The 18,609-nt window shown below is 45.4% G+C and overlaps 1 protein-coding gene across 1 annotated transcript in view; it reads left to right on the top strand.

Moving 5' to 3' along the window:
• lamc1 (laminin, gamma 1) overlaps window positions 1-18,397 on the top strand; it is a 77,954-nt gene extending 59,557 nt beyond the window's left edge. Inside the window, exons 8-28 of the mRNA XM_033650568.2 lie at window positions 815-951; window positions 1,070-1,192; window positions 3,527-3,716; window positions 4,346-4,458; window positions 4,578-4,799; window positions 7,009-7,197; window positions 7,282-7,527; window positions 8,355-8,508; window positions 8,601-8,743; window positions 8,845-9,023; window positions 9,110-9,266; window positions 9,673-9,878; window positions 9,971-10,050; window positions 12,402-12,539; window positions 12,628-12,772; window positions 12,860-13,009; window positions 13,170-13,284; window positions 14,093-14,292; window positions 14,374-14,532; window positions 14,615-14,714; window positions 14,799-18,397. Coding sequence (XP_033506459.2) covers window positions 815-951; window positions 1,070-1,192; window positions 3,527-3,716; window positions 4,346-4,458; window positions 4,578-4,799; window positions 7,009-7,197; window positions 7,282-7,527; window positions 8,355-8,508; window positions 8,601-8,743; window positions 8,845-9,023; window positions 9,110-9,266; window positions 9,673-9,878; window positions 9,971-10,050; window positions 12,402-12,539; window positions 12,628-12,772; window positions 12,860-13,009; window positions 13,170-13,284; window positions 14,093-14,292; window positions 14,374-14,532; window positions 14,615-14,714; window positions 14,799-15,055 — 3,403 coding nt within the window. The 3' untranslated portion in view covers window positions 15,056-18,397. The remainder of the gene's footprint in view (window positions 1-814; window positions 952-1,069; window positions 1,193-3,526; window positions 3,717-4,345; window positions 4,459-4,577; window positions 4,800-7,008; window positions 7,198-7,281; window positions 7,528-8,354; window positions 8,509-8,600; window positions 8,744-8,844; window positions 9,024-9,109; window positions 9,267-9,672; window positions 9,879-9,970; window positions 10,051-12,401; window positions 12,540-12,627; window positions 12,773-12,859; window positions 13,010-13,169; window positions 13,285-14,092; window positions 14,293-14,373; window positions 14,533-14,614; window positions 14,715-14,798) is intronic.
• The last annotated feature ends 212 nt before the right edge of the window (window positions 18,398-18,609 follow it).

Here is an 18,609-nt window from a genome sequence, read left to right as displayed (position 1 = left end):
TACATCTTGTTGTATTGCCCGATTAGGCGTGAATTTGCGAGATCTCGTGGGTCCTCGTGACTCCCGCTGTCCTGTGGAGCTGCACCGCTCCATCCAGTGGAATTCCAGCGTAAATCCGACACACTGGACCTTTAGACTTCATAAAAACATAACCTGCAGACGGAGATATTTCTGTGTCGGGGTAAAGGTTAATTACTTATCCATTTTCACTACATTACAGACAGTAGATGTCAGTTTGGAGAAGCAGGCTGGAGTCTGACGTAGAAGCTAAACAGTATCCTGCTGTGGAGGAGTCAGCAACAAAACATATGTTAGCCACCTAAAAAAATCAGTTGAAGTGTACGCTGTATTTAGAATATTTTCACTGCTTCACCTGAATCATGTCAGACTGATTTACAACAGGAAAATGAAACCATTACATCGCTCTCCTCACAGCCAGACTCCACTGAGAAAACCAGTGATTTAACATGAGTGAACACAGAGCTGCTGGTCTGCTGCTGCCTCCATCTGTTAGTGTGTGTCACTGTGTGACTTTGGTGTTTAAAGGGTTAATTCAGATTCACCAAAGTCACACAGTGACACACACTAACTACCTGATGGAGGCAGCAGTCAACCAGCAGCTCCTGTGTTCAGTGAGCTAGAATTACAGGTTTTGTCAATGGAGTCTGGCTGTGACGAGAGCAAACCCGCTGCTGCAGCAAGGACGTTGCCTTCATATAAAAGACGCCTGCTCTGCCCACCAAGCCGCTGGGCGCCCTGACCGCTTGTATTTCAGATGTGGAGGGAGTGATGTTTGTCTGTTTCTCTCCGTCAGGTGTAAACTGGGTTACTTCAACCTGGACCCCAACAACCCTCAGGGCTGCACCCCCTGCTTCTGCTTCCAGCACTCGTCTGTGTGTGACAGCGCCGAGGGCTTCAGCGTCCACACCGTCACCTCCTCCTTCTACAGAGGTAACGCCCCCTGCAGGCGACACGCAGGGAAACAAACTGAGGAGAGTTTCTAAGTGTAACCACGGTGATGTGTGTTGCTGGTGTAAAGTGCTGTAACGTGTGTGTGTGTGTGTGTCAGATGATGAGCAGTGGAGCGGTCAGCAGCGTGATGGTTCCAGTGTCTCCGTCCAGTGGTCTCCCAGCGGACAGGAAATCTCCCTCATCTCAGACGACTACTTCCCCATGTACTTCGTAGCCCCAGGTACACACACACACACACAAACGTGTCAGTCGTGTGAGTCTGTAGCCGTCTCTACAGTTTGTGACAGAAGAGAAGAAGAACCAGCCGCTCCACCAAACTTTAACGCTGAGCTACACCTGGGAAACTTGAACCTGATGTGAGCACTCAGGTACTGGCCTCAGGAAAACTGGGAGGGGAGCTGAGATCAGAGATGTTTGCTCATTTTGAATATGAAAATCCTGCCTTTTAAAACATCACCATGGAAATTCCTGGAAAACTTTTCCAGGCCTGGAAACAGTTTGGAATCAACAGAATGTTCTGGACGCTTTTGGCTGCACATTATTATGGCTGTTGTTCAAAATACGTTCAAAATATGTCCAGCATCACTAATCTAAACTGTCTGACCATTTTGTTTTATGAGTATCACGTGACACCAACACGTTCTCATCCCAACTCGTCAAACATCATAGTTTTTACGCACTAGGTCTCCTCCTGCGTCTGTTGACGTTCCGGGGCGGCGTGTGAATGTACACCTCTTACATGTATCGTGTCTTTTCAAAATAAACTTGTGTTTTCACAGGAAATGTGCAGTTTCTGCTCGTTAGACGCAGACAGTCTTTTTCAAAATAAAGCTCTAACGTCAGTAAAACACAGCACATTCACGTTCATTTGCTTGTGCGACAGAAGCAGGTGGTTAAGTTTAGAAAAAAACATCTTGGTTTGGCTTGACATTGTTACAGAGTTAAGTCCAGCGTTTGTTGGACCCGTCCACCTCCTCTCCCGCCGGCCCTGTAGGGACCGTTAGCCTCTTATCTTACATTGTTACCGGCAACATTTCAAACTGATGCCATCTGGAGGCGTATCAGGAGCCGCTGAATGAGTTCCCTCTGAGCGCTAAGAAGTAAAACATTCAGGACGCCACAGTTTATTCCACACTACTGAAGCTGCTGCTGTTTTTGGAACCACCAAGGAGTCGCTGATCTTTTTGCTTTCCGTCATGCTTGTTGTTGCCGTTGGTAACAGTATGACAATATGTAAGCAAGTCCAAGTATCACAGTATGAATTTTTTATATCTTATTAAAAATTATTCCAGGATTATCATCATCAATATGACGTGGCACACCTCTGGATGTAACCACAAGTACCAATACTGTGTTGAATGGAAGCCGAAGTGTTGGCGATAATGCTCCACCGTCTGTCGGTAATTTGAGGTTTTTAAGGAGACGAAGAAGAAAAAGAGCAGAATGATGTGATTTGAGACTCACTCTGACTTTGTACCTGTGGAACCAGCAGTAAGTCTTCAGACATGGTACCTAGACCCTGGGTGTGTTCAGACAGTCCTCTTAAATGTGGGCGGGGTTGTTGTCACTCACTGCTCCGTCCAGCACTCGCTGTATTTCCTCATCAGCGGTGACACAGATGGAAGTCTGCACCTGGTTTATCGTCCACAGAACGAGGCTGCACGCCCACATTTTCACAACAAAATAGAACAGGCTGCAGTGAGAGTCTCTCTCCATGGGATATTTAAAAATAGCAGCTTTGTGCATTTAGTCCTTCTCAGGCAAGCTCAGGGGTTTAGTGTTGCTGTAGCCCACAGGAAGTGAGGATTAGAATATATGACCTTCACATAATCCGCTCCAAATTCATCTATATTTTTAAAGTCATTACTAAAAGTGTGTGTCATATAAAAACTAAAGTGATGGTCAAAGTTGTCACAGTGAAATTTAAGGTGTGCTGATGGATTCACGTCATCAACTCATGCATTGAGTAACATTACAAGTTAACGTTCCACCTTAAAAGTTGCCGGCAGTCGGCCCAGTGAATGAAGTTATTTTTTCTCTTTCATTTTATAGTTGTAGTTTACTGATGTATGAACAGAGGTTACATAAAACCAGAGTGACCGTCCTCTACTGACCAATCAGACTGCGGGGTTTCTAGCTCCACCTTTTAGTACCAGATCTGTGTGCTAGGTACCCCAACAGAGGGGGGACCAAACATGGGGACGCTAAGGAACGCTTCTGTTGGGACCATCCACAACTTTCACTGTGGGAACAGAAACAATGTGACTGAACTGAACTGAACTGAACTGAACTGAACTGCTCGGTGGAAACAGGACTTTAGTTTCATTGGATAAAGCTCTGTCGTCTCATAGCGAGAAGGTCGTAGGGTTAAAATCCACCTACAATCAGTGAACCACTGCCTCATTTGAATCCTAATCCTAACATTAATCTTAACCCCTGAAGTGCGGACCAGACATGACTGAAGACATAAAATTCGGACGTTTTAAAGTTTACCTGACCAGCTGATGTTCACTCAGTGTTTCACATCCAGGTGTTTTTTTTTTGTTCGTCACAGAGAAGTTCTTGGGGAACCAGATGTTGAGTTACGGACAGAACCTGAGTCTGAGTTTCCGGGTGGATCGGCGGGACACTCGGCTGTCGGCGGAGGATCTGGTCCTGGAGGGCGCCGACCTGAGGGTGGCCGTCCCGCTCATCGCCCAGGGCAACGCCTACCCCAACGAGAACATGCAGACATACGTGTTCAGGTGAGACCAGTCAGATTATCTGATCCGGTTTGGGCCGATGTTTGCAGTCGTTTGTTAGTCTGATTTTAAAATGTGGTGACAGATTTTTGGTCATAATCTGTGAATTAATCTGCATTGTAAAACATTTTAGTTAAATTATGTGCAACTGAATTAAGTTTTCTTTATATTACCCATTGTTCATCACTAGTCACGCGCCACCAGTTAGACTATATCTGGATTATTTAGTTCAGATTTAGGATGGATTTCAGACATAATCTGAACACGCAGTTTTAAAATATGATAATGAATTTGTTAATCTGGATTAAATTTGATTTTCTTTTCATGACTGATGTTTTAATGTGTTCTAATAATCTGTTACTGAGGATTTAGTTGTTTTTCTTTTTGTCATAATCTGTGCATCCAATTTAAAATTCTGTTAATCTCTACAAATATAATCTGGATTAAGATTCGATAAAACCATCTGTAATACACCACACAGATTGTTGTATGCTTTGTCTGTGTGATGATCTGATAATCTGGATCAGTTTAACAGATTATTGGCTATAATCTATTCATCTAGTTTTAGATTCATCTGTAATCTGGATTAAATCCAGACTCATAATCTGTGTTGTTGTTGTTTTGTGGTTCAGGCTCCATGACAGCACAGATTACCCCTGGAGGCCGACCATCAGCCACGCCGACTTCCAGAAACTTCTTCACAACCTGACCGCCATCAAGATCCGCGGCACCTACAGCGAGAGGAGTACGCAACACAAACAAACAACAACCAACAATATAAACATAAACAAACAACAACACCAAACACACAACAAAAAATACACAAACAGCACACACACAGTAAAAATGAATCCGTCTCTCCAGGTGCCGGTTACCTTGACGACGTCTCTCTGGTAACGGCGAGGCGGGGTCCAGGTGTTCCGGCCCGCTGGGTGGAGCGCTGCACCTGTCCTCAGGGTTACCAGGGGCAACACTGTGAGCAGTGCACCGTGGGATACCGCCGCGCCCGACCGGAGCTCGGAGCCTTCAGCTCCTGTGAGCTGTGCAACTGTAACGGACACAGCGAGGCCTGCAACCCCAACACAGGTAACACTACTGGTTATACTGGTTATACTGGTTACTGACTATAGAGGCTCCCACCTCTGGTTTGTTTACTAGTTTGTTAACTGTTTGTTTACTGGTTTATTGACTCATTTTTTGACTGATTGACTGGTTTGTTAACTGGTCTGTTTACTGGTTTGTTAAGTGCTTTATGGACTGGTCTGTTTACTGGTCTGTTTACTGGTTTGTTAAGTGCTTTATGGACTGGTTTGTTAACTGGTCTGTTAACTGGTTTGTTAAGTGCTTTATGGACTGATTTGTTAACTGGTCTGTTTACTGGTTTGTTAAGTGCTTTATGGACTGATTTGTTAACTGGTCTGTTTACTGGTTTGTTAAGTGCTTTATGGACTGGTTTGTTAACTGGTCTGTTTACTGGTTTGTTAAGTGCTTTATGGACTGGTCTGTTTACTGGTCTGTTTACTGGTTTGTTAAGTGCTTTATGGACTGGTTTGTTAACTGGTCTGTTTACTGGTTTGTTAAGTGCTTTATGGACTGGTTTGTTAACTGGTCTGTTTACTGGTTTGTTAAGTGCTTTATGGACTGGTTTGTTAACTGGTCTGTTTACTGGTTTGTTAAGTGCTTTATGGACTGGTCTGTTTACTGGTCTGTTTACTGGTCTGTTAACTGGTCTGTTTACTGGTTTGTTAAGTGCTTTATGGACTGGTTTGTTAACTGGTCTGTTTACTGGTTTGTTAAGTGCTTTATGGACTGGTTTGTTAACTGGTCTGTTTACTGGTTTGTTAAGTGCTTTATGGACTGGTCTGTTAACTGGTCTGTTTACTGGTTTGTTAAGTGCTTTATGGACTGGTTTGTTTACTGGTTTGTTAAGTGCTTTATGGACTGGTTTGTTTACTGGTTTGTTAAGTGCTTTATGGACTGGTTTGTTTACTGGTTTGTTAAGTGCTTTATGGACTGGTTTGTTTACTGGTTTGTTAAGTGCTTTATGGACTGGTTTGTTTACTGGTCTGTTTACTGGTTTGTTAAGTGCTTTATGGACTGGTCTGTTAACTGGTTTGTTTACTGGTTTGTTAAGTGCTTTATGGACTGGTTTGTTTACTGGTTTGTTAAGTGCTTTATGGACTGGTTTGTTTACTGGTTTGTTAAGTGCTTTATGGACTGGTTTGTTTACTGGTTTGTTAAGTGCTTTATGGACTGGTTTGTTTACTGGTTTGTTAAGTGCTTTATGGACTGGTCTGTTTACTGGTTTGTTAAGTGCTTTATGGACTGGTTTGTTTACTGGTTTGTTAAGTGCTTTATGGACTGGTTTGTTAACTGGTCTGTTTACTGGTTTGTTAAGTGCTTTATGGACTGGTTTGTTAACTGGTCTGTTTACTGGTTTGTTAAGTGCTTTATGGACTGGTCTGTTTACTGGTTTGTTAAGTGCTTTATGGACTGGTTTGTTAACTGGTCTGTTTACTGGTTTGTTAAGTGCTTTATGGACTGGTTTGTTAACTGGTCTGTTTACTGGTTTGTTAAGTGCTTTATGGACTGGTCTGTTTACTGGTTTGTTAAGTGCTTTATGGACTGGTCTGTTAACTGGTCTGTTTACTGGTTTGTTAAGTGCTTTATGGACTGGTTTGTTAACTGGTCTGTTTACTGGTTTGTTAAGTGCTTTATGGACTGGTCTGTTTACTGGTTTGTTAAGTGCTTTATGGACTGGTCTGTTTACTGGTTTGTTAAGTGCTTTATGGACTGGTTTGTTAACTGGTCTGTTTACTGGTTTGTTAAGTGCTTTATGGACTGGTCTGTTTACTGGTTTGTTAAGTGCTTTATGGACTGGTTTGTTAACTGGTCTGTTTACTGGTTTGTTAAGTGCTTTATGGACTGGTTTGTTAACTGGTCTGTTTACTGGTTTGTTAAGTGCTTTATGGACTGGTTTGTTTACTGGTTTGTTAAGTGCTTTATGGACTGGTTTGTTTACTGGTTTGTTAAGTGCTTTATGGACTGGTTTGTTAACTGGTCTGTTTACTGGTTTGTTAAGTGCTTTATGGACTGGTCTGTTTACTGGTTTGTTAAGTGCTTTATGGACTGGTTTGTTAACTGGTCTGTTAACTGGTTTGTTAACTGGTCTGTTTACTGGTTTGTTAAGTGCTTTATGGACTGGTCTGTTTACTGGTCTGTTTTCTGGTTTGTTGACTGGTTTGCTGTTTGAGCTGAAAACAAAGCTCAGGGTTTTGTCTGTCTGTCTGTCCAGGAGCGTGTGACTGTCGGGACAACACGGCCGGTCTGAGCTGTGAACGCTGTAAAGACGGTTACTATGGTGACGCCACCCGTGGGTCGTCAAGCGACTGTCAGCCCTGTCCCTGTCCGGCCGGAGCCACCTGCGCCATGGTCCCCAAAACCAGAGAGGTGGTCTGCACCAACTGTCCTGCAGGAACCACAGGTACGTCACCTGAATAATCCCACTATGACCACATCAGATCCAGAAACCCTGAGGTCACCTGTGACACTCTGATTCTGACGACAGGTAAGCGCTGCGAGCTGTGTGACGACGGCTTCTTCGGCGACCCCCTGGGTCAGAGCGGCCCGGTGCGAGCCTGCCGCGCCTGCAAGTGCAGCGACAACATCGACCCCAATGCCGTCGGCAACTGCAACCGCGAGACCGGAGAGTGCCTCAAGTGCATCTACAACACCGCCGGCTTCTTCTGTGACCGCTGCAAGGAGGGTTTCTACGGCAACGCCCTGGCCACCAACCCCGCCGACAAGTGCAAACGTAAGAGGAAGTTCCCAAAGGTTCATCCGTCTGCAGCTGTTGATACACGTTGTCTCCAGCAGCAGCTGTTCAAAGCTTCAGTCCAACAACATCAGACTCTAAATACTGTCCCGACCCCCACCAGAGGGCGCCAGCGCTTCACGGCAGGGGAGGGTGTGACACAGTACACATGGTGTAGTGTAACTAAGTGCGTTTAGCCAAGTACTGTAGAGTACTTAAGTAAAAACATGAGGTACTTGTACTTTGAGTATTTTCTTTTCATGCCACGTTAAATTTCTACTTTACCACATCTCACAGGGAAATATTTAAATTTATTTCCTGCTCTACATCATCTGAAAGCTTTAGTTTCTGATTACTTTACACTTTAAGACTTCAATAATTTTAAGGGGTTTTGTGTGGGTGATTTCTTTTAAATTATTTTGAGGATTTTGTCGGGGGATGATTTTTTAAAATAATTGACGGGGATGGTTTAGTTTAGTTGTTTTTCAGGATAGAAACTTTAAAATAAAGCTCACAGGACGAGGTCACAGCGAAGACCAGAACGAAACCGTGCGCACAAATGTTTCAGTAGAAATCTGAGATTCATCAGTGTTTTCTTACATGAATTTGTTCGTACTCTGCGAACACGCTGAAGCTGCCTCAGATCATACGTACGCTCAAGTGATGAAGGCCCGGCTGTCTCAGCAAATATGAACCTACACCTTCTAATGAAATGCATTTGTAATAAAACTGTTCAAATAGACTTTAATAGACGATAATATTTGAAACTATTAATCCGTCAATGCTTTTTGCTCTGAGCTCTCTGATTGGTTGGTTTCTGTCCTCAGCCTGCTCCTGCTCTCCGTTCGGTACGGTTGGTCGACAGACGAGCTGTTCTCAGGTCACCGGTCAGTGTCAGTGTCTCCCCAATGTGGCCGAGCGCGACTGCAGCGCCTGTCAGCCCGGCTTCTTCAACCTGCAGAGCGGCAACGGCTGCGAACGGTCAGTTTGCTGCACTGACATCACAGTTACATCACAACAACATGAGCATCTTCATGCTTCTGACCTCCTTCCTATTGGCTGTTCCTCCGCAGATGCAACTGTAACCCGATTGGCTCCACCAACGGTCAGTGTGACATCATCACAGGACAGTGTGAGTGTCAGCCTGGCGTCACCGGACTGCACTGTGAGCGCTGCGAGGTCAACTTCTTCGGTTTCAGCTCGTCCGGATGCAAACGTGAGCGCAGTGACATCATTGATGATGAAATAATAATAATATCTCAGGGTGTGTTTAATGACCTGTGTGTGTGTGTGTGTGTGTGTGTGTGTGACGTGCAGCCTGCGACTGCGACCCCGAGGGCTCCCAGTCAGGTCAGTGTAAGGAGGACGGGCGCTGTGAGTGTCGGCCCGGCTTCGTCGGCGCTCGCTGCGACATGTGTGAGGAGAATTACTTCTACAACCGCTCAGCTCCGGGCTGCCAGCAGTGTCCCTCCTGCTACAGTCTGGTCAGAGACAAGGTGAGGATGGACGTTAGAGACAGACAGAAGGACGGACTCGTGTGTCTCTGCACAGTGATGCATTCAGGTGTTGTTTGTGTGTCCAGGTGAACCAGCAGAGGCAGAAGCTGCACGACCTGCAGACTCTGATCGATAACCTGGGCTCGGGTCAGGACACCGTCAGCGATAAGGCCTTCGAGGACCGGCTGAAGGAGGCGGAGCGCGCCATCATGGAGCTGCTGGTGGAGGCGCAGACCAGCAAAGGTAACACCAGACTGATTGATCTTCTGAAAACCATAAAGAAAACAAATTTAACCTTAAGTTTAATCTCACAAACGTAGCCGCCATAAAACAATCAGAACAGTAACATTTTATTCATGAAGCCGACACCAAAGCCTGACTTTACCTGTAATGGTATCAGACTCAGAGAACTGCCCCCCCCCCATCCTAACATGGTCCTGAAGCGATACCAGAGTACTTCATTGTCTTATGAATGAAGCTGTACACGAGCTTACAGGACTTCAGAGGCTTCGTAAACTTTAAATGAATGAGAAAATGTTGTGCTCCTGCTGACATGTCAGGAACGACGTGTCAGGCACAAGCTCAGCCCTGAGATCAGCTGTTTAACTGACTTAAAACTGACTAACCCGACTGACCTTTGACCCTGCAGACGTGGACCGAGGTCTGCTGGATCGCCTCAACAACATCAACAGCACTCTGACCACCCAGTGGAACCGACTGCAGAACATCCGCAACACGGTGGACGACACCGGCACGCAGGCCGACCAGGCCCGCCACCGAGTCCGAGACGCCGAGAACCTGATCGACCGAGCCCGGCAGGAGCTGGACAAGGCCAAGGACGCCATCAGCAAAGTGGTGAGTGATGGCGCTGCTGTTACAGCAACCGTCTACCGAAACAGAGCCCTGATAGGTTACTAACAGAGCTGATGTTTGATGTCTGTCCGCAGGACATCAAGCCCCCCAGCGGCACCGGAGATCCAAACAACATGACGCTGCTGGCAGAGGAGGCTCGGACGCTGGCTGAGAAGTAAGACCGCAGACTGGGAGGGAATCGTGTCAGATGTCAAGTTTTTTATGAATGAAGAAGAGAGTTGAGATTAAAAAGCAGAAGCAACTTCACAAAGTTTTGATTCTCTGAACGGGGTAAAAATAAGATAAATATACGTCTCCAGATCAGAAATCTGAACACTGTATAAAGTCAGGTTCAAAACTCTTGTTTCATTTTGTTGACATAGTGGAGTCAAAGGTTTTCACTCAGGGGATCTGTTAGAATCAGAATACACTGTCAACAGTCATAAAAATCTGTCCCTCCAGGATCTGGTGGGCTGTTTTTGGGTTGTTGCCACCTGAAAGGTCTGATTCCATGGCAGTTTAGCAACAGTTGAAGGATCAGCTGTTCCTGCTGTTTGATGCAGCGTTAAAGGACCGTCTCTGTGAGCTGCTCTCTGCCCAGTTAGCACAAGCTAACACTTCACAACATGATTCATCAGCACTCATCATGTTTCGGCACTTGGGCAGAAGCCTCGCAGCAGCGGCTAACACGTGACACTGAGCTGTTAATCTCACACCGACATCGAAATGACTTGACTCTGTTATTAAACCTGTTCATAACCGTTGGGTAACGTTAGCCATGTGATGCTAATGCTGCATTCACACTATGAGCGACACGCAACAGGCTACAACTCATTTTCAGTAAAAGTCAGTAGCCCTTTTTAGTTGGAACTGTGCAAATTTGCAGGAAAGCCCAGTCAGTGTTTTTTCAGCATTGGCAGTATAAAAACAAAATCAGGGAGTGCAGCAAAATGCCGCCTACCTACTTTTGTTTATACAGAATGTGCCTTTTTCGGGGCAATGGGGGGCGTGAGCAAGTAACAAAACGTGTAGCTCAGCGTGTGACGTAAACAGTAACTAAAAGGGCTCCACCAATATGTCTACCCTACGAGGCAGAAAATTGGGCACCTCGGATCAACTCGCCAATCCGGCTCTGTGTGTCTAAACGCTCGCAGCTTGCCGGCAAAACGACCCAACATTCGTGGAAAATCTGGCAGTGTAAAAGGGGCTATAGACACAATGCTACAAACTGACGCCTGATACTTGTGGTCAGGTGTGACGTGCTACCATTGGAAGTTGAGCTGGCCTCAACCTTTTTCAGCGCTTAGCATCATTAAATCTGTTAATAACCGCTTGGTAATGTTAGCGGTGTGATGCTACAGTTAGCCCTGTCACTGTGTGCGTGACTGAGCTCATGATGGTGAACAGTGAGAGGAGCTGAGTGAAGCTCTGCAATAAAAAGACTTTACCCGTCAGATTTGTGGTGGTTGGACAAAAATCAGTTGTGCAGAATTCACGGGGTTCCATGATTGGTCAATATCACACGGACTACAAACAGCCTACAACTGGAAACTCAGGGCTCTTCCACTCTTCTTCTGGAGGCAAGATCTCTAGGGTTAGCCTACAGACTCTACATTCACTGAATGTATATAGAGACTAAATTTGCGTTAATTGTTGTGGTTGCAATAGTTGAGTCAGAGCTATACGGCCTGATGATAGACAGCAGGTTGTCAAACTGCCCCTGAGTCGTCCTAAAATCTGCCTGTAAACATCCATGATGGAGGAGAAGCTCCTGGACCAACTGGTGGTACTCCCCATGATCCAGCCTCTTTTTTAGGGTCTCATGTACCCACACAGATCTCTGTTTATCTGCTGACAGCCTCTCACCCTCAACCAGAGCTACACACAGCACCCTCTGCCTCAACATGGCAGCAGCTACACACTGATTAACAGTAGACTGATGACACAGGAAGGTCAGGGTGAGGAGCTGATGGGTGGTTGCCCGGCAACAGTAAAAAGTTGCAGTAGGGGTCGTCCACCTGTTGCGTCCTTTGTGTCCTCAGATTCAGTGTTTTTAATGTAGACGTGCAGCAGGTGCACACAAACGCCAGAGCGCCTGTTTTTCAGGGTGTGACAGCAGCGCCTTGAATATACAGAGTTCAACTTTTGGAACGCAGCAGCTTGCACTGCATGTCATGTGACGAGGACCAGCCAATCACAGGCCACAGATATCTTTCCTTCTTCAGTAAATATCAGTGTGTGATAAACATGGAGGAGGAGTTGATCATGTTAGTGCAGCGCTGTCAGAGCGTCACATCTGCTCCTGGAAGTAGATCAGCTCTGCACTCAGGATTTCAGGTAACAGGTTGTGATACGGTGCTGGTCAAGGTCGCTTAGCAACCAATCTGCCGCCGCACTCGACTGCGCCCAACCTCACATTTTCCAGGCGGTTAAAGACGCAGCATGTGTACGGCCCCCTAACTGCACCACAGGCTCTGTGGCAGCCGAACTGACTCTCTGTCTGTCATGTGTCTGTGCTCCTCTCAGGCACAAGATGGACGCCGACCAAATCGAGAAGATCGCCAAAGACGCCAACGACACATCGACCAAAGCGTATAACCTGCTGCTGAAGACTCTGGACGGAGAGAGCAGGACAAGTCAGGAGATCGACGAGCTCAACAAGAAGTACGTCTCCTGACGGCGCCCTCTGTGACCTCATTTATAAACGTGTTTCCTTCTGTCTTTAACCGCCAGCTCTCGCTGTAACGTTCAGGTACAACGAGGCGAAGGAGCTGGCCAAGAATCTGGAGAAACAGGCCAACAAGGTTCAGGCCGAGGCCGAAGACGCCGGAAACAAAGCTCTGAAGATCTTCGCCAACCTGACGAGCATCCCGCCGTTTGACACCAAAGCTCTGGAGGTGACTTCACATACTGCACACAGGAAGTGATTTTTATCACATGTATTTAGACTTCCTGGATGACTGAGTGGTCTGTTTGTATTTCAGGATGAAGCCAGTAAGATCAAGAAGGAGGCGTCGGACCTCGACAAGCTCATCGACAAGACGGAGAAGGAGTACAACGACCTGAGAGACGACCTGAGGGCTAAAGAGCAGGAAGTGCGCAAACTGCTGGAGAAAGGCAGAAGTGAGCAGCAGGTACATGTGACGGCGGGACGGGTGGCTTCCTTTATGCTAAGCTAACTAAGCTAACGGACACACCGACGTGAGACGTAATAGAGACATATGTTATATGTTTGGATGTGTTTTGTTGTTGTTGACGTCTGGCTTCCTGTTTCCTGTTTCCTGTCACCGACAGACGGCAGATCAGCTGTTGGCTCGAGCCGATGCTGCCAAAGCTCTGGCTGAGGAGGCGGCGAAGAAGGGACAGTCCACCTACAGGGAGGCAGAGAGCATCCTGGACGACCTCAGAGGTACCTGTCTGTCTGTCTGTCTTTACATTACATTATAACATTACAGGTACCCTTTAATATGTAGTGAAAGGACCTTTATGTTTTGATTGATGTGCAAATTTGGAATCAATGAATAGATGAATTAATATTATATATATAATACATTAATTTATTACTGGAACATCTCCTCAGTTTAAGGGTTTTTAAAGCAGCAAAACAAATAACACAACAGTATAAACACTGTCCTTTGATATAAACATTTAATTGTCTTAATTAAGGTGAACATTCAGGGATTTTCACACCATTGAATCAGTTTGCATTTTAATGGAAAATGTAAAGGCCTCTAATTAAGAATACGGTGCAAACGCAGCAGTTACTGTAATATTACGCTGTGAAACACAAATTTGTGATAATAGATCCAAGCAGAAAACCCCTTAATATATTATTCATAATGTTTCTATTAATTTAGACCAAATCTGTGAAATACGTGTATAAGAAACCTTAAGATATCATTAGGCCAAGGTCCCTTAACCTTAATAACATCATATACATTAATGGATTTGACAAATTTTTCACATTAATGTGTGAATTAAGGGGAAAGTCATCGAGCCTTTAAGAAAGACTTAAATGTACTGTTACTTAATTACTGTTTTAAGGGTTTTGTTTTTCAAATTAATGGACATCTTAAGAGATTTTTGTCTGCCAAACTGAACACCTCGTTATAAATGAAGGTGTTCTGGGTGAATTAGTGGTTTCATAGTGACTCAGTTACTGATGTAACTTGTGTTCTCGTCTGGATTGTTTTTGTTTCATTCGTAACTTCCTGCAGACTTCGACAAGAGAGTCAACGACAACAAGACTGCGGCTGAGGAAGCTTTAAAGAAGATCCCCACCATCAACGCCACCATCATAGCCGCTAACCAAAAGACCAAGCAGGCGGAGGCGGCTCTCGGCAACGCGGCCGCTGACGCCCGAGAGGCCAAGAACAAGGCAGAGGAGGCCGAGAGGATCGCAGGCAACGTGCAGAAGGTACGACGGAAACCCACCTGACGTCTGCAGGTTTAAAATGTGTTGATCAGGTGTGTGAACACAACCTGTGTGTCCTCTCAGGGCTCTGCCAAGACCAAGGAGGACGCAGAGAAGGCCTTCCAGGACACCACCAAGCTGGACAACGAGGTGAGCGACATGATGGACCAGCTGGACGCCGCGGAGCAGGAGCTGGCCAGGAAGAAAGCCGAGGCCGACCAAGACATGATGATGGCTGGAATGGTAAGAGCCGGTTCCAACAAGCTTCAGCGTGATCTGTAGAGTCAGTTTTTGTGTTGGATCATCACTGTTTACTTTTCCTCAGGCGTCAGACAACGCGAAGGAGGCGGAGGACAACGCCCGCAAGGCCAAGAGCGCCGTGAAGACGGTCCTGAGCACCATCACTGCCCTGCTGGATCAGCTGGGTAAGAACAGACTCTGTTACGCTCTGTAAAACTGGTCTGAAGTCCCAGTAAAGTGGTTCATTACCTCCTTGGTCTCCTCTCCAGGAAACATTGACAAGGTGGACCTGAGCAAACTGAACCAGATCGACGAGTCCCTGAAGAGGGCCAAGGGCAAGATGGGCGACAGCGAGCTGGACAGGAAGCTGACGGAGCTGAACGACGTGGCGCGGACTCAGGAGGACATGATCAACGACTACGACCGGCAGATCCGCGAGATCCGCGCCGACATCGCCAACCTCAACGACATCAAGAACACGTTACCCGATGGCTGCTTCAACACGCCGTCTCTGGAGAGGCCTTAACCCCGCCCTCCTCCACCTCCAACACTCCCCCTTCACATCTAACACTCTGGCGAACATGCCAACTTTTACCAAAACAGTTTTTAAACCTTTTTGTTTTGTTTTTTTTGTTGTTTTTTTTTGTTCTCAGATTCTTGTCTTTGAAGCCAACATTTCAAGCCACGTTCACGGTTTTTAACAAAAGAGAAGCAGCTGTTTTGTTTTGTTTTTAGTTTTTGTTTTGGAGACGCAGTAACGTGGTTACGGTAGAATGAACTAAGCGGCGTAGAGAAGCCGTGCAGAGAGGTGGAAGAGCCTCGGAGAAAAACCAGAACCACAAACCCGACGTGACTGCACCCGTCTGCACAGACAGGAAGTTCCTCTTACTTCGAGGAGTGTCCGCTCGTATTACCCATCATGCCCGGGACACGCCAGCTACTTTTACAGTTTTCAGCCAGCTGAATGCACGGCTACCCACTGTTAGAGCGCCGCTGTCCTCGGCGTTCTTTTTTTGTTTTGTTTTTGTTTGTTTTTTTGTTTTCATTTTTACACCAACCGTGTTTTCAGAAACCACAGTGAAGGAATCCTCTCTTCTTTTCTCCCAAAGCTTCGTGCCTGACACACAAACAGCAGAGGAAGAGTATTTTACTTCTCTTTTCTTCAACAGTATTTTCGCCTCCAGTGGGTTGTGATGTCGAGTAAAGCCACGCCCACGCCGCTGGCGAATATGAAGCCTCTGAAGCCCTGAAAAAATCAGTTTATAAATCTTGTGTGCACAAGACAATTTAGTTTCTTGTTCCTAAGTGTTCTGGAGCCGAAGGTTAGAAGATATTTTCTTGCGTGAATAGATATCAACGTGCGCACACAACTTTTGGATCGTGTGGGAACAAAATAGTAACTTGTGCATGCAAATGGGACGTAAAATGGTATCATGTGATCATCATACGGATCTGAGTTTAGAGTAAAAGATAATGGATTGTTCCCACAACATATGTTTCTTCCAAGGTATGGATCTTGAGTTAGGGTTGGCAGATACTGTCTTGCACGCTCAAGATATTTACCTGTTCCCACAAGATATGGATGTTGTGGGAATGATATTGTCTTGTTCCCACAACATCATTGTCTTCTTTCATATCTCATATCACAACCTGCATGTCTTGTGGGAACAAAATTGTAAATTGTCCGTAAAGGTTATTAAGTTGTATGCATAATATATGGATGTTTTGGGAACACACTAAAGGCCCGAACATACTCGGGCGTACTATAAGCGGAGCAGACTCTGCGAGGAATGTCCGCAGTCATTCGGGCTTTCATAGTCGAGCGCACTTCCGCGTTGTAGTTTCCTGTAAAAATGTCCGTGAAAAATCCCCGCGATGTGAAAAATACATGCCGAGCAGTCACTGGTGCGCAGAGCGGAGTCTGCGTGGTCGTAAAAATCTGAGCTTTGCGCGCACAGGGCTTGCGGACGTCCACTTTGAGTCCAAGCGGACCTCCGCTGAGTCTGTTCCGCGTATGTTCCGCCCGAGTATGTTCGGGCCTTAAGTGAATATCTTGTTACTCCAAGATCCCACGTGTCATTGGGTTAGGTTTATAAGTCATTATCTTCTATGCGTAAGACATTATCTTGGGTGCCAAGTTACTATTTGGTTCCCAAAAGAATTGGATGTCATCTTAGTGTTAGAGTTGCCCGTTGTTGTCTTGTACATGCAAGATATGAAATTGTTCCCACGGCGAACATATCTTGTGGGAACAAGATAGTAACTTTCTCGTAGAGGATATTAACTTGTATGCACAGTCTGTGGATGTTTTGGGAACAAGATGAGTGAATATCTTGTTACTCTGAGATCCATACAATTTAATATCTTGTTCCCACATGATGCAGGGTTACGTTTACAAGTTACTATCTTCTATTTGCAAGACATTAGCTTGTGTGCCAAGTTACCTTTTTGTTCCCAAAAGAAATGGAAGTCATCTTAGCGTTAGAGTTGCCAGTTATTGACTTGCGCACGCAGGAAATTTGCACCTCGCTGCACGTCGTGTGCACACAAGGTAAAGAAAAAGCTTTCAGGACGTCAGCGGCTCCGTAGGCGCGTCTTTCAATCAGCTCTGACACTTGTCACCGTGTTCAAACACCATTTGATGTTCTGATGTTTTAACACCACGGCCTTTTTCTTGTTCTTGTCCCAGAAGTTGCTGCTTATCACTGGTGTTTTTACCCATCACACATTAACATTTCTCTTCCAGGCTAAATCCAACACTATGCAACTTTGTACATTTTGCGTAGCGAGAATTTTATCTGATACACTGGTGCTAATAATTATTTCAAATGTTATATTTTTGTGTGAATGTTTTTTATTATGACTTAGAGTGAGGAATTTGTTATTTGTGTAAATATATGCTTAAATGATTCAGGACTGGCTGATTCCAAGAAATAAAACTCCAACATGCAAACAGCCACATTATCACAATCAATCAACTGAAACCTCCAGGTTAAATCTATATATGAATATCTATGATAACGTCTGTGGTATGTCATTATTATAATATGCTTGCTTGTATACAAGGCTCCGTGTTGCTGCCTCATAGCGATGCCAATATTTGTGTTTTATTGATTCTCTGTGAGTTTTCACAAGTTAATTCACCCTAACTGAATTTTTTTGTTATGTTTTGACCCTTTGACCTATCAGGACATCACATACTGAATTTTATTGGCTTGACTTCATGGAGATAACGAGAGCGCTCACACGTTGCTACAGTAGTTAACTGTTTTTAATTAGTGCTTTTGTGCCTTAATATAAAGTTTGGTTGTAATCACAGTCCCGTCGAGGGGCGTCCATGTTGTATCTCACAGATATGTCCTCGTCGTCTTCGTTCCCTCACGCCGTCTCCTCGTGTCGGTACTAAAGCAGGGTTATTTTTTTTAAATCAGGTCCTGAACACAGAAAACTGCAAAAAATCTTCACCGTCAGCTTCTGCAGAGAAACAGCTGATAAAACCTGAAAAGTGTCTGACTGACTGGTGAAAGAGAATCTGACATGTCGACCAGGAGAACTGGACTCTCTCTGACTTGTTACTGTCATTTTATTTTCCTCCCTCCATCCAGACGGCCGCTCTGCAGGACGTGCAGCTCACACACACACACGATGTATAAACAGTATTTTAAGTTATAATGTACCAGTTATTTGTATCGTAACCCCGTTGTCTTAGGCGGTGATGTGTGTGTGCTGCTCAGCCTGCAGGCGCCGCTGTGCTGTGTTTCGTGACGTCATTGTCTCCAGCCCTGTGAGGACCTGAGTGAACCCTGTCTGTCCCCATGTGCCTGTAAATCCAAACTTAACATTTGAGTAATAAAAATTACTACAGGAACCAGTTTGTGTGAACGTGTGGTGTGTGTTACAGATCACTGCAGTGTGAGTTCATCTGTTGGACTTTACAGCAGCAGGAATTATGACAGATGGAAGATAGCCTCAAGAAGGGACTTTAAGAGATCAGTGACTCGACTGACCTGATCTCCTCAGGCAGATTGTTCCAGAGCCTCGGCCCTGACAGTAAACACTGGCCCCTTTATTTTTTTAGCC

This window comes from Epinephelus lanceolatus, chromosome 12 (genome assembly GCF_041903045.1).
Source record: "Epinephelus lanceolatus isolate andai-2023 chromosome 12, ASM4190304v1, whole genome shotgun sequence".
In the NCBI taxonomy this organism is placed as follows: Eukaryota; Metazoa; Chordata; class Actinopteri; order Perciformes; family Serranidae; genus Epinephelus; species Epinephelus lanceolatus.
The sequence above is the reverse complement of the archived record's forward strand: the minus strand, read 5'-3'. Positions and strand labels throughout refer to the sequence as shown.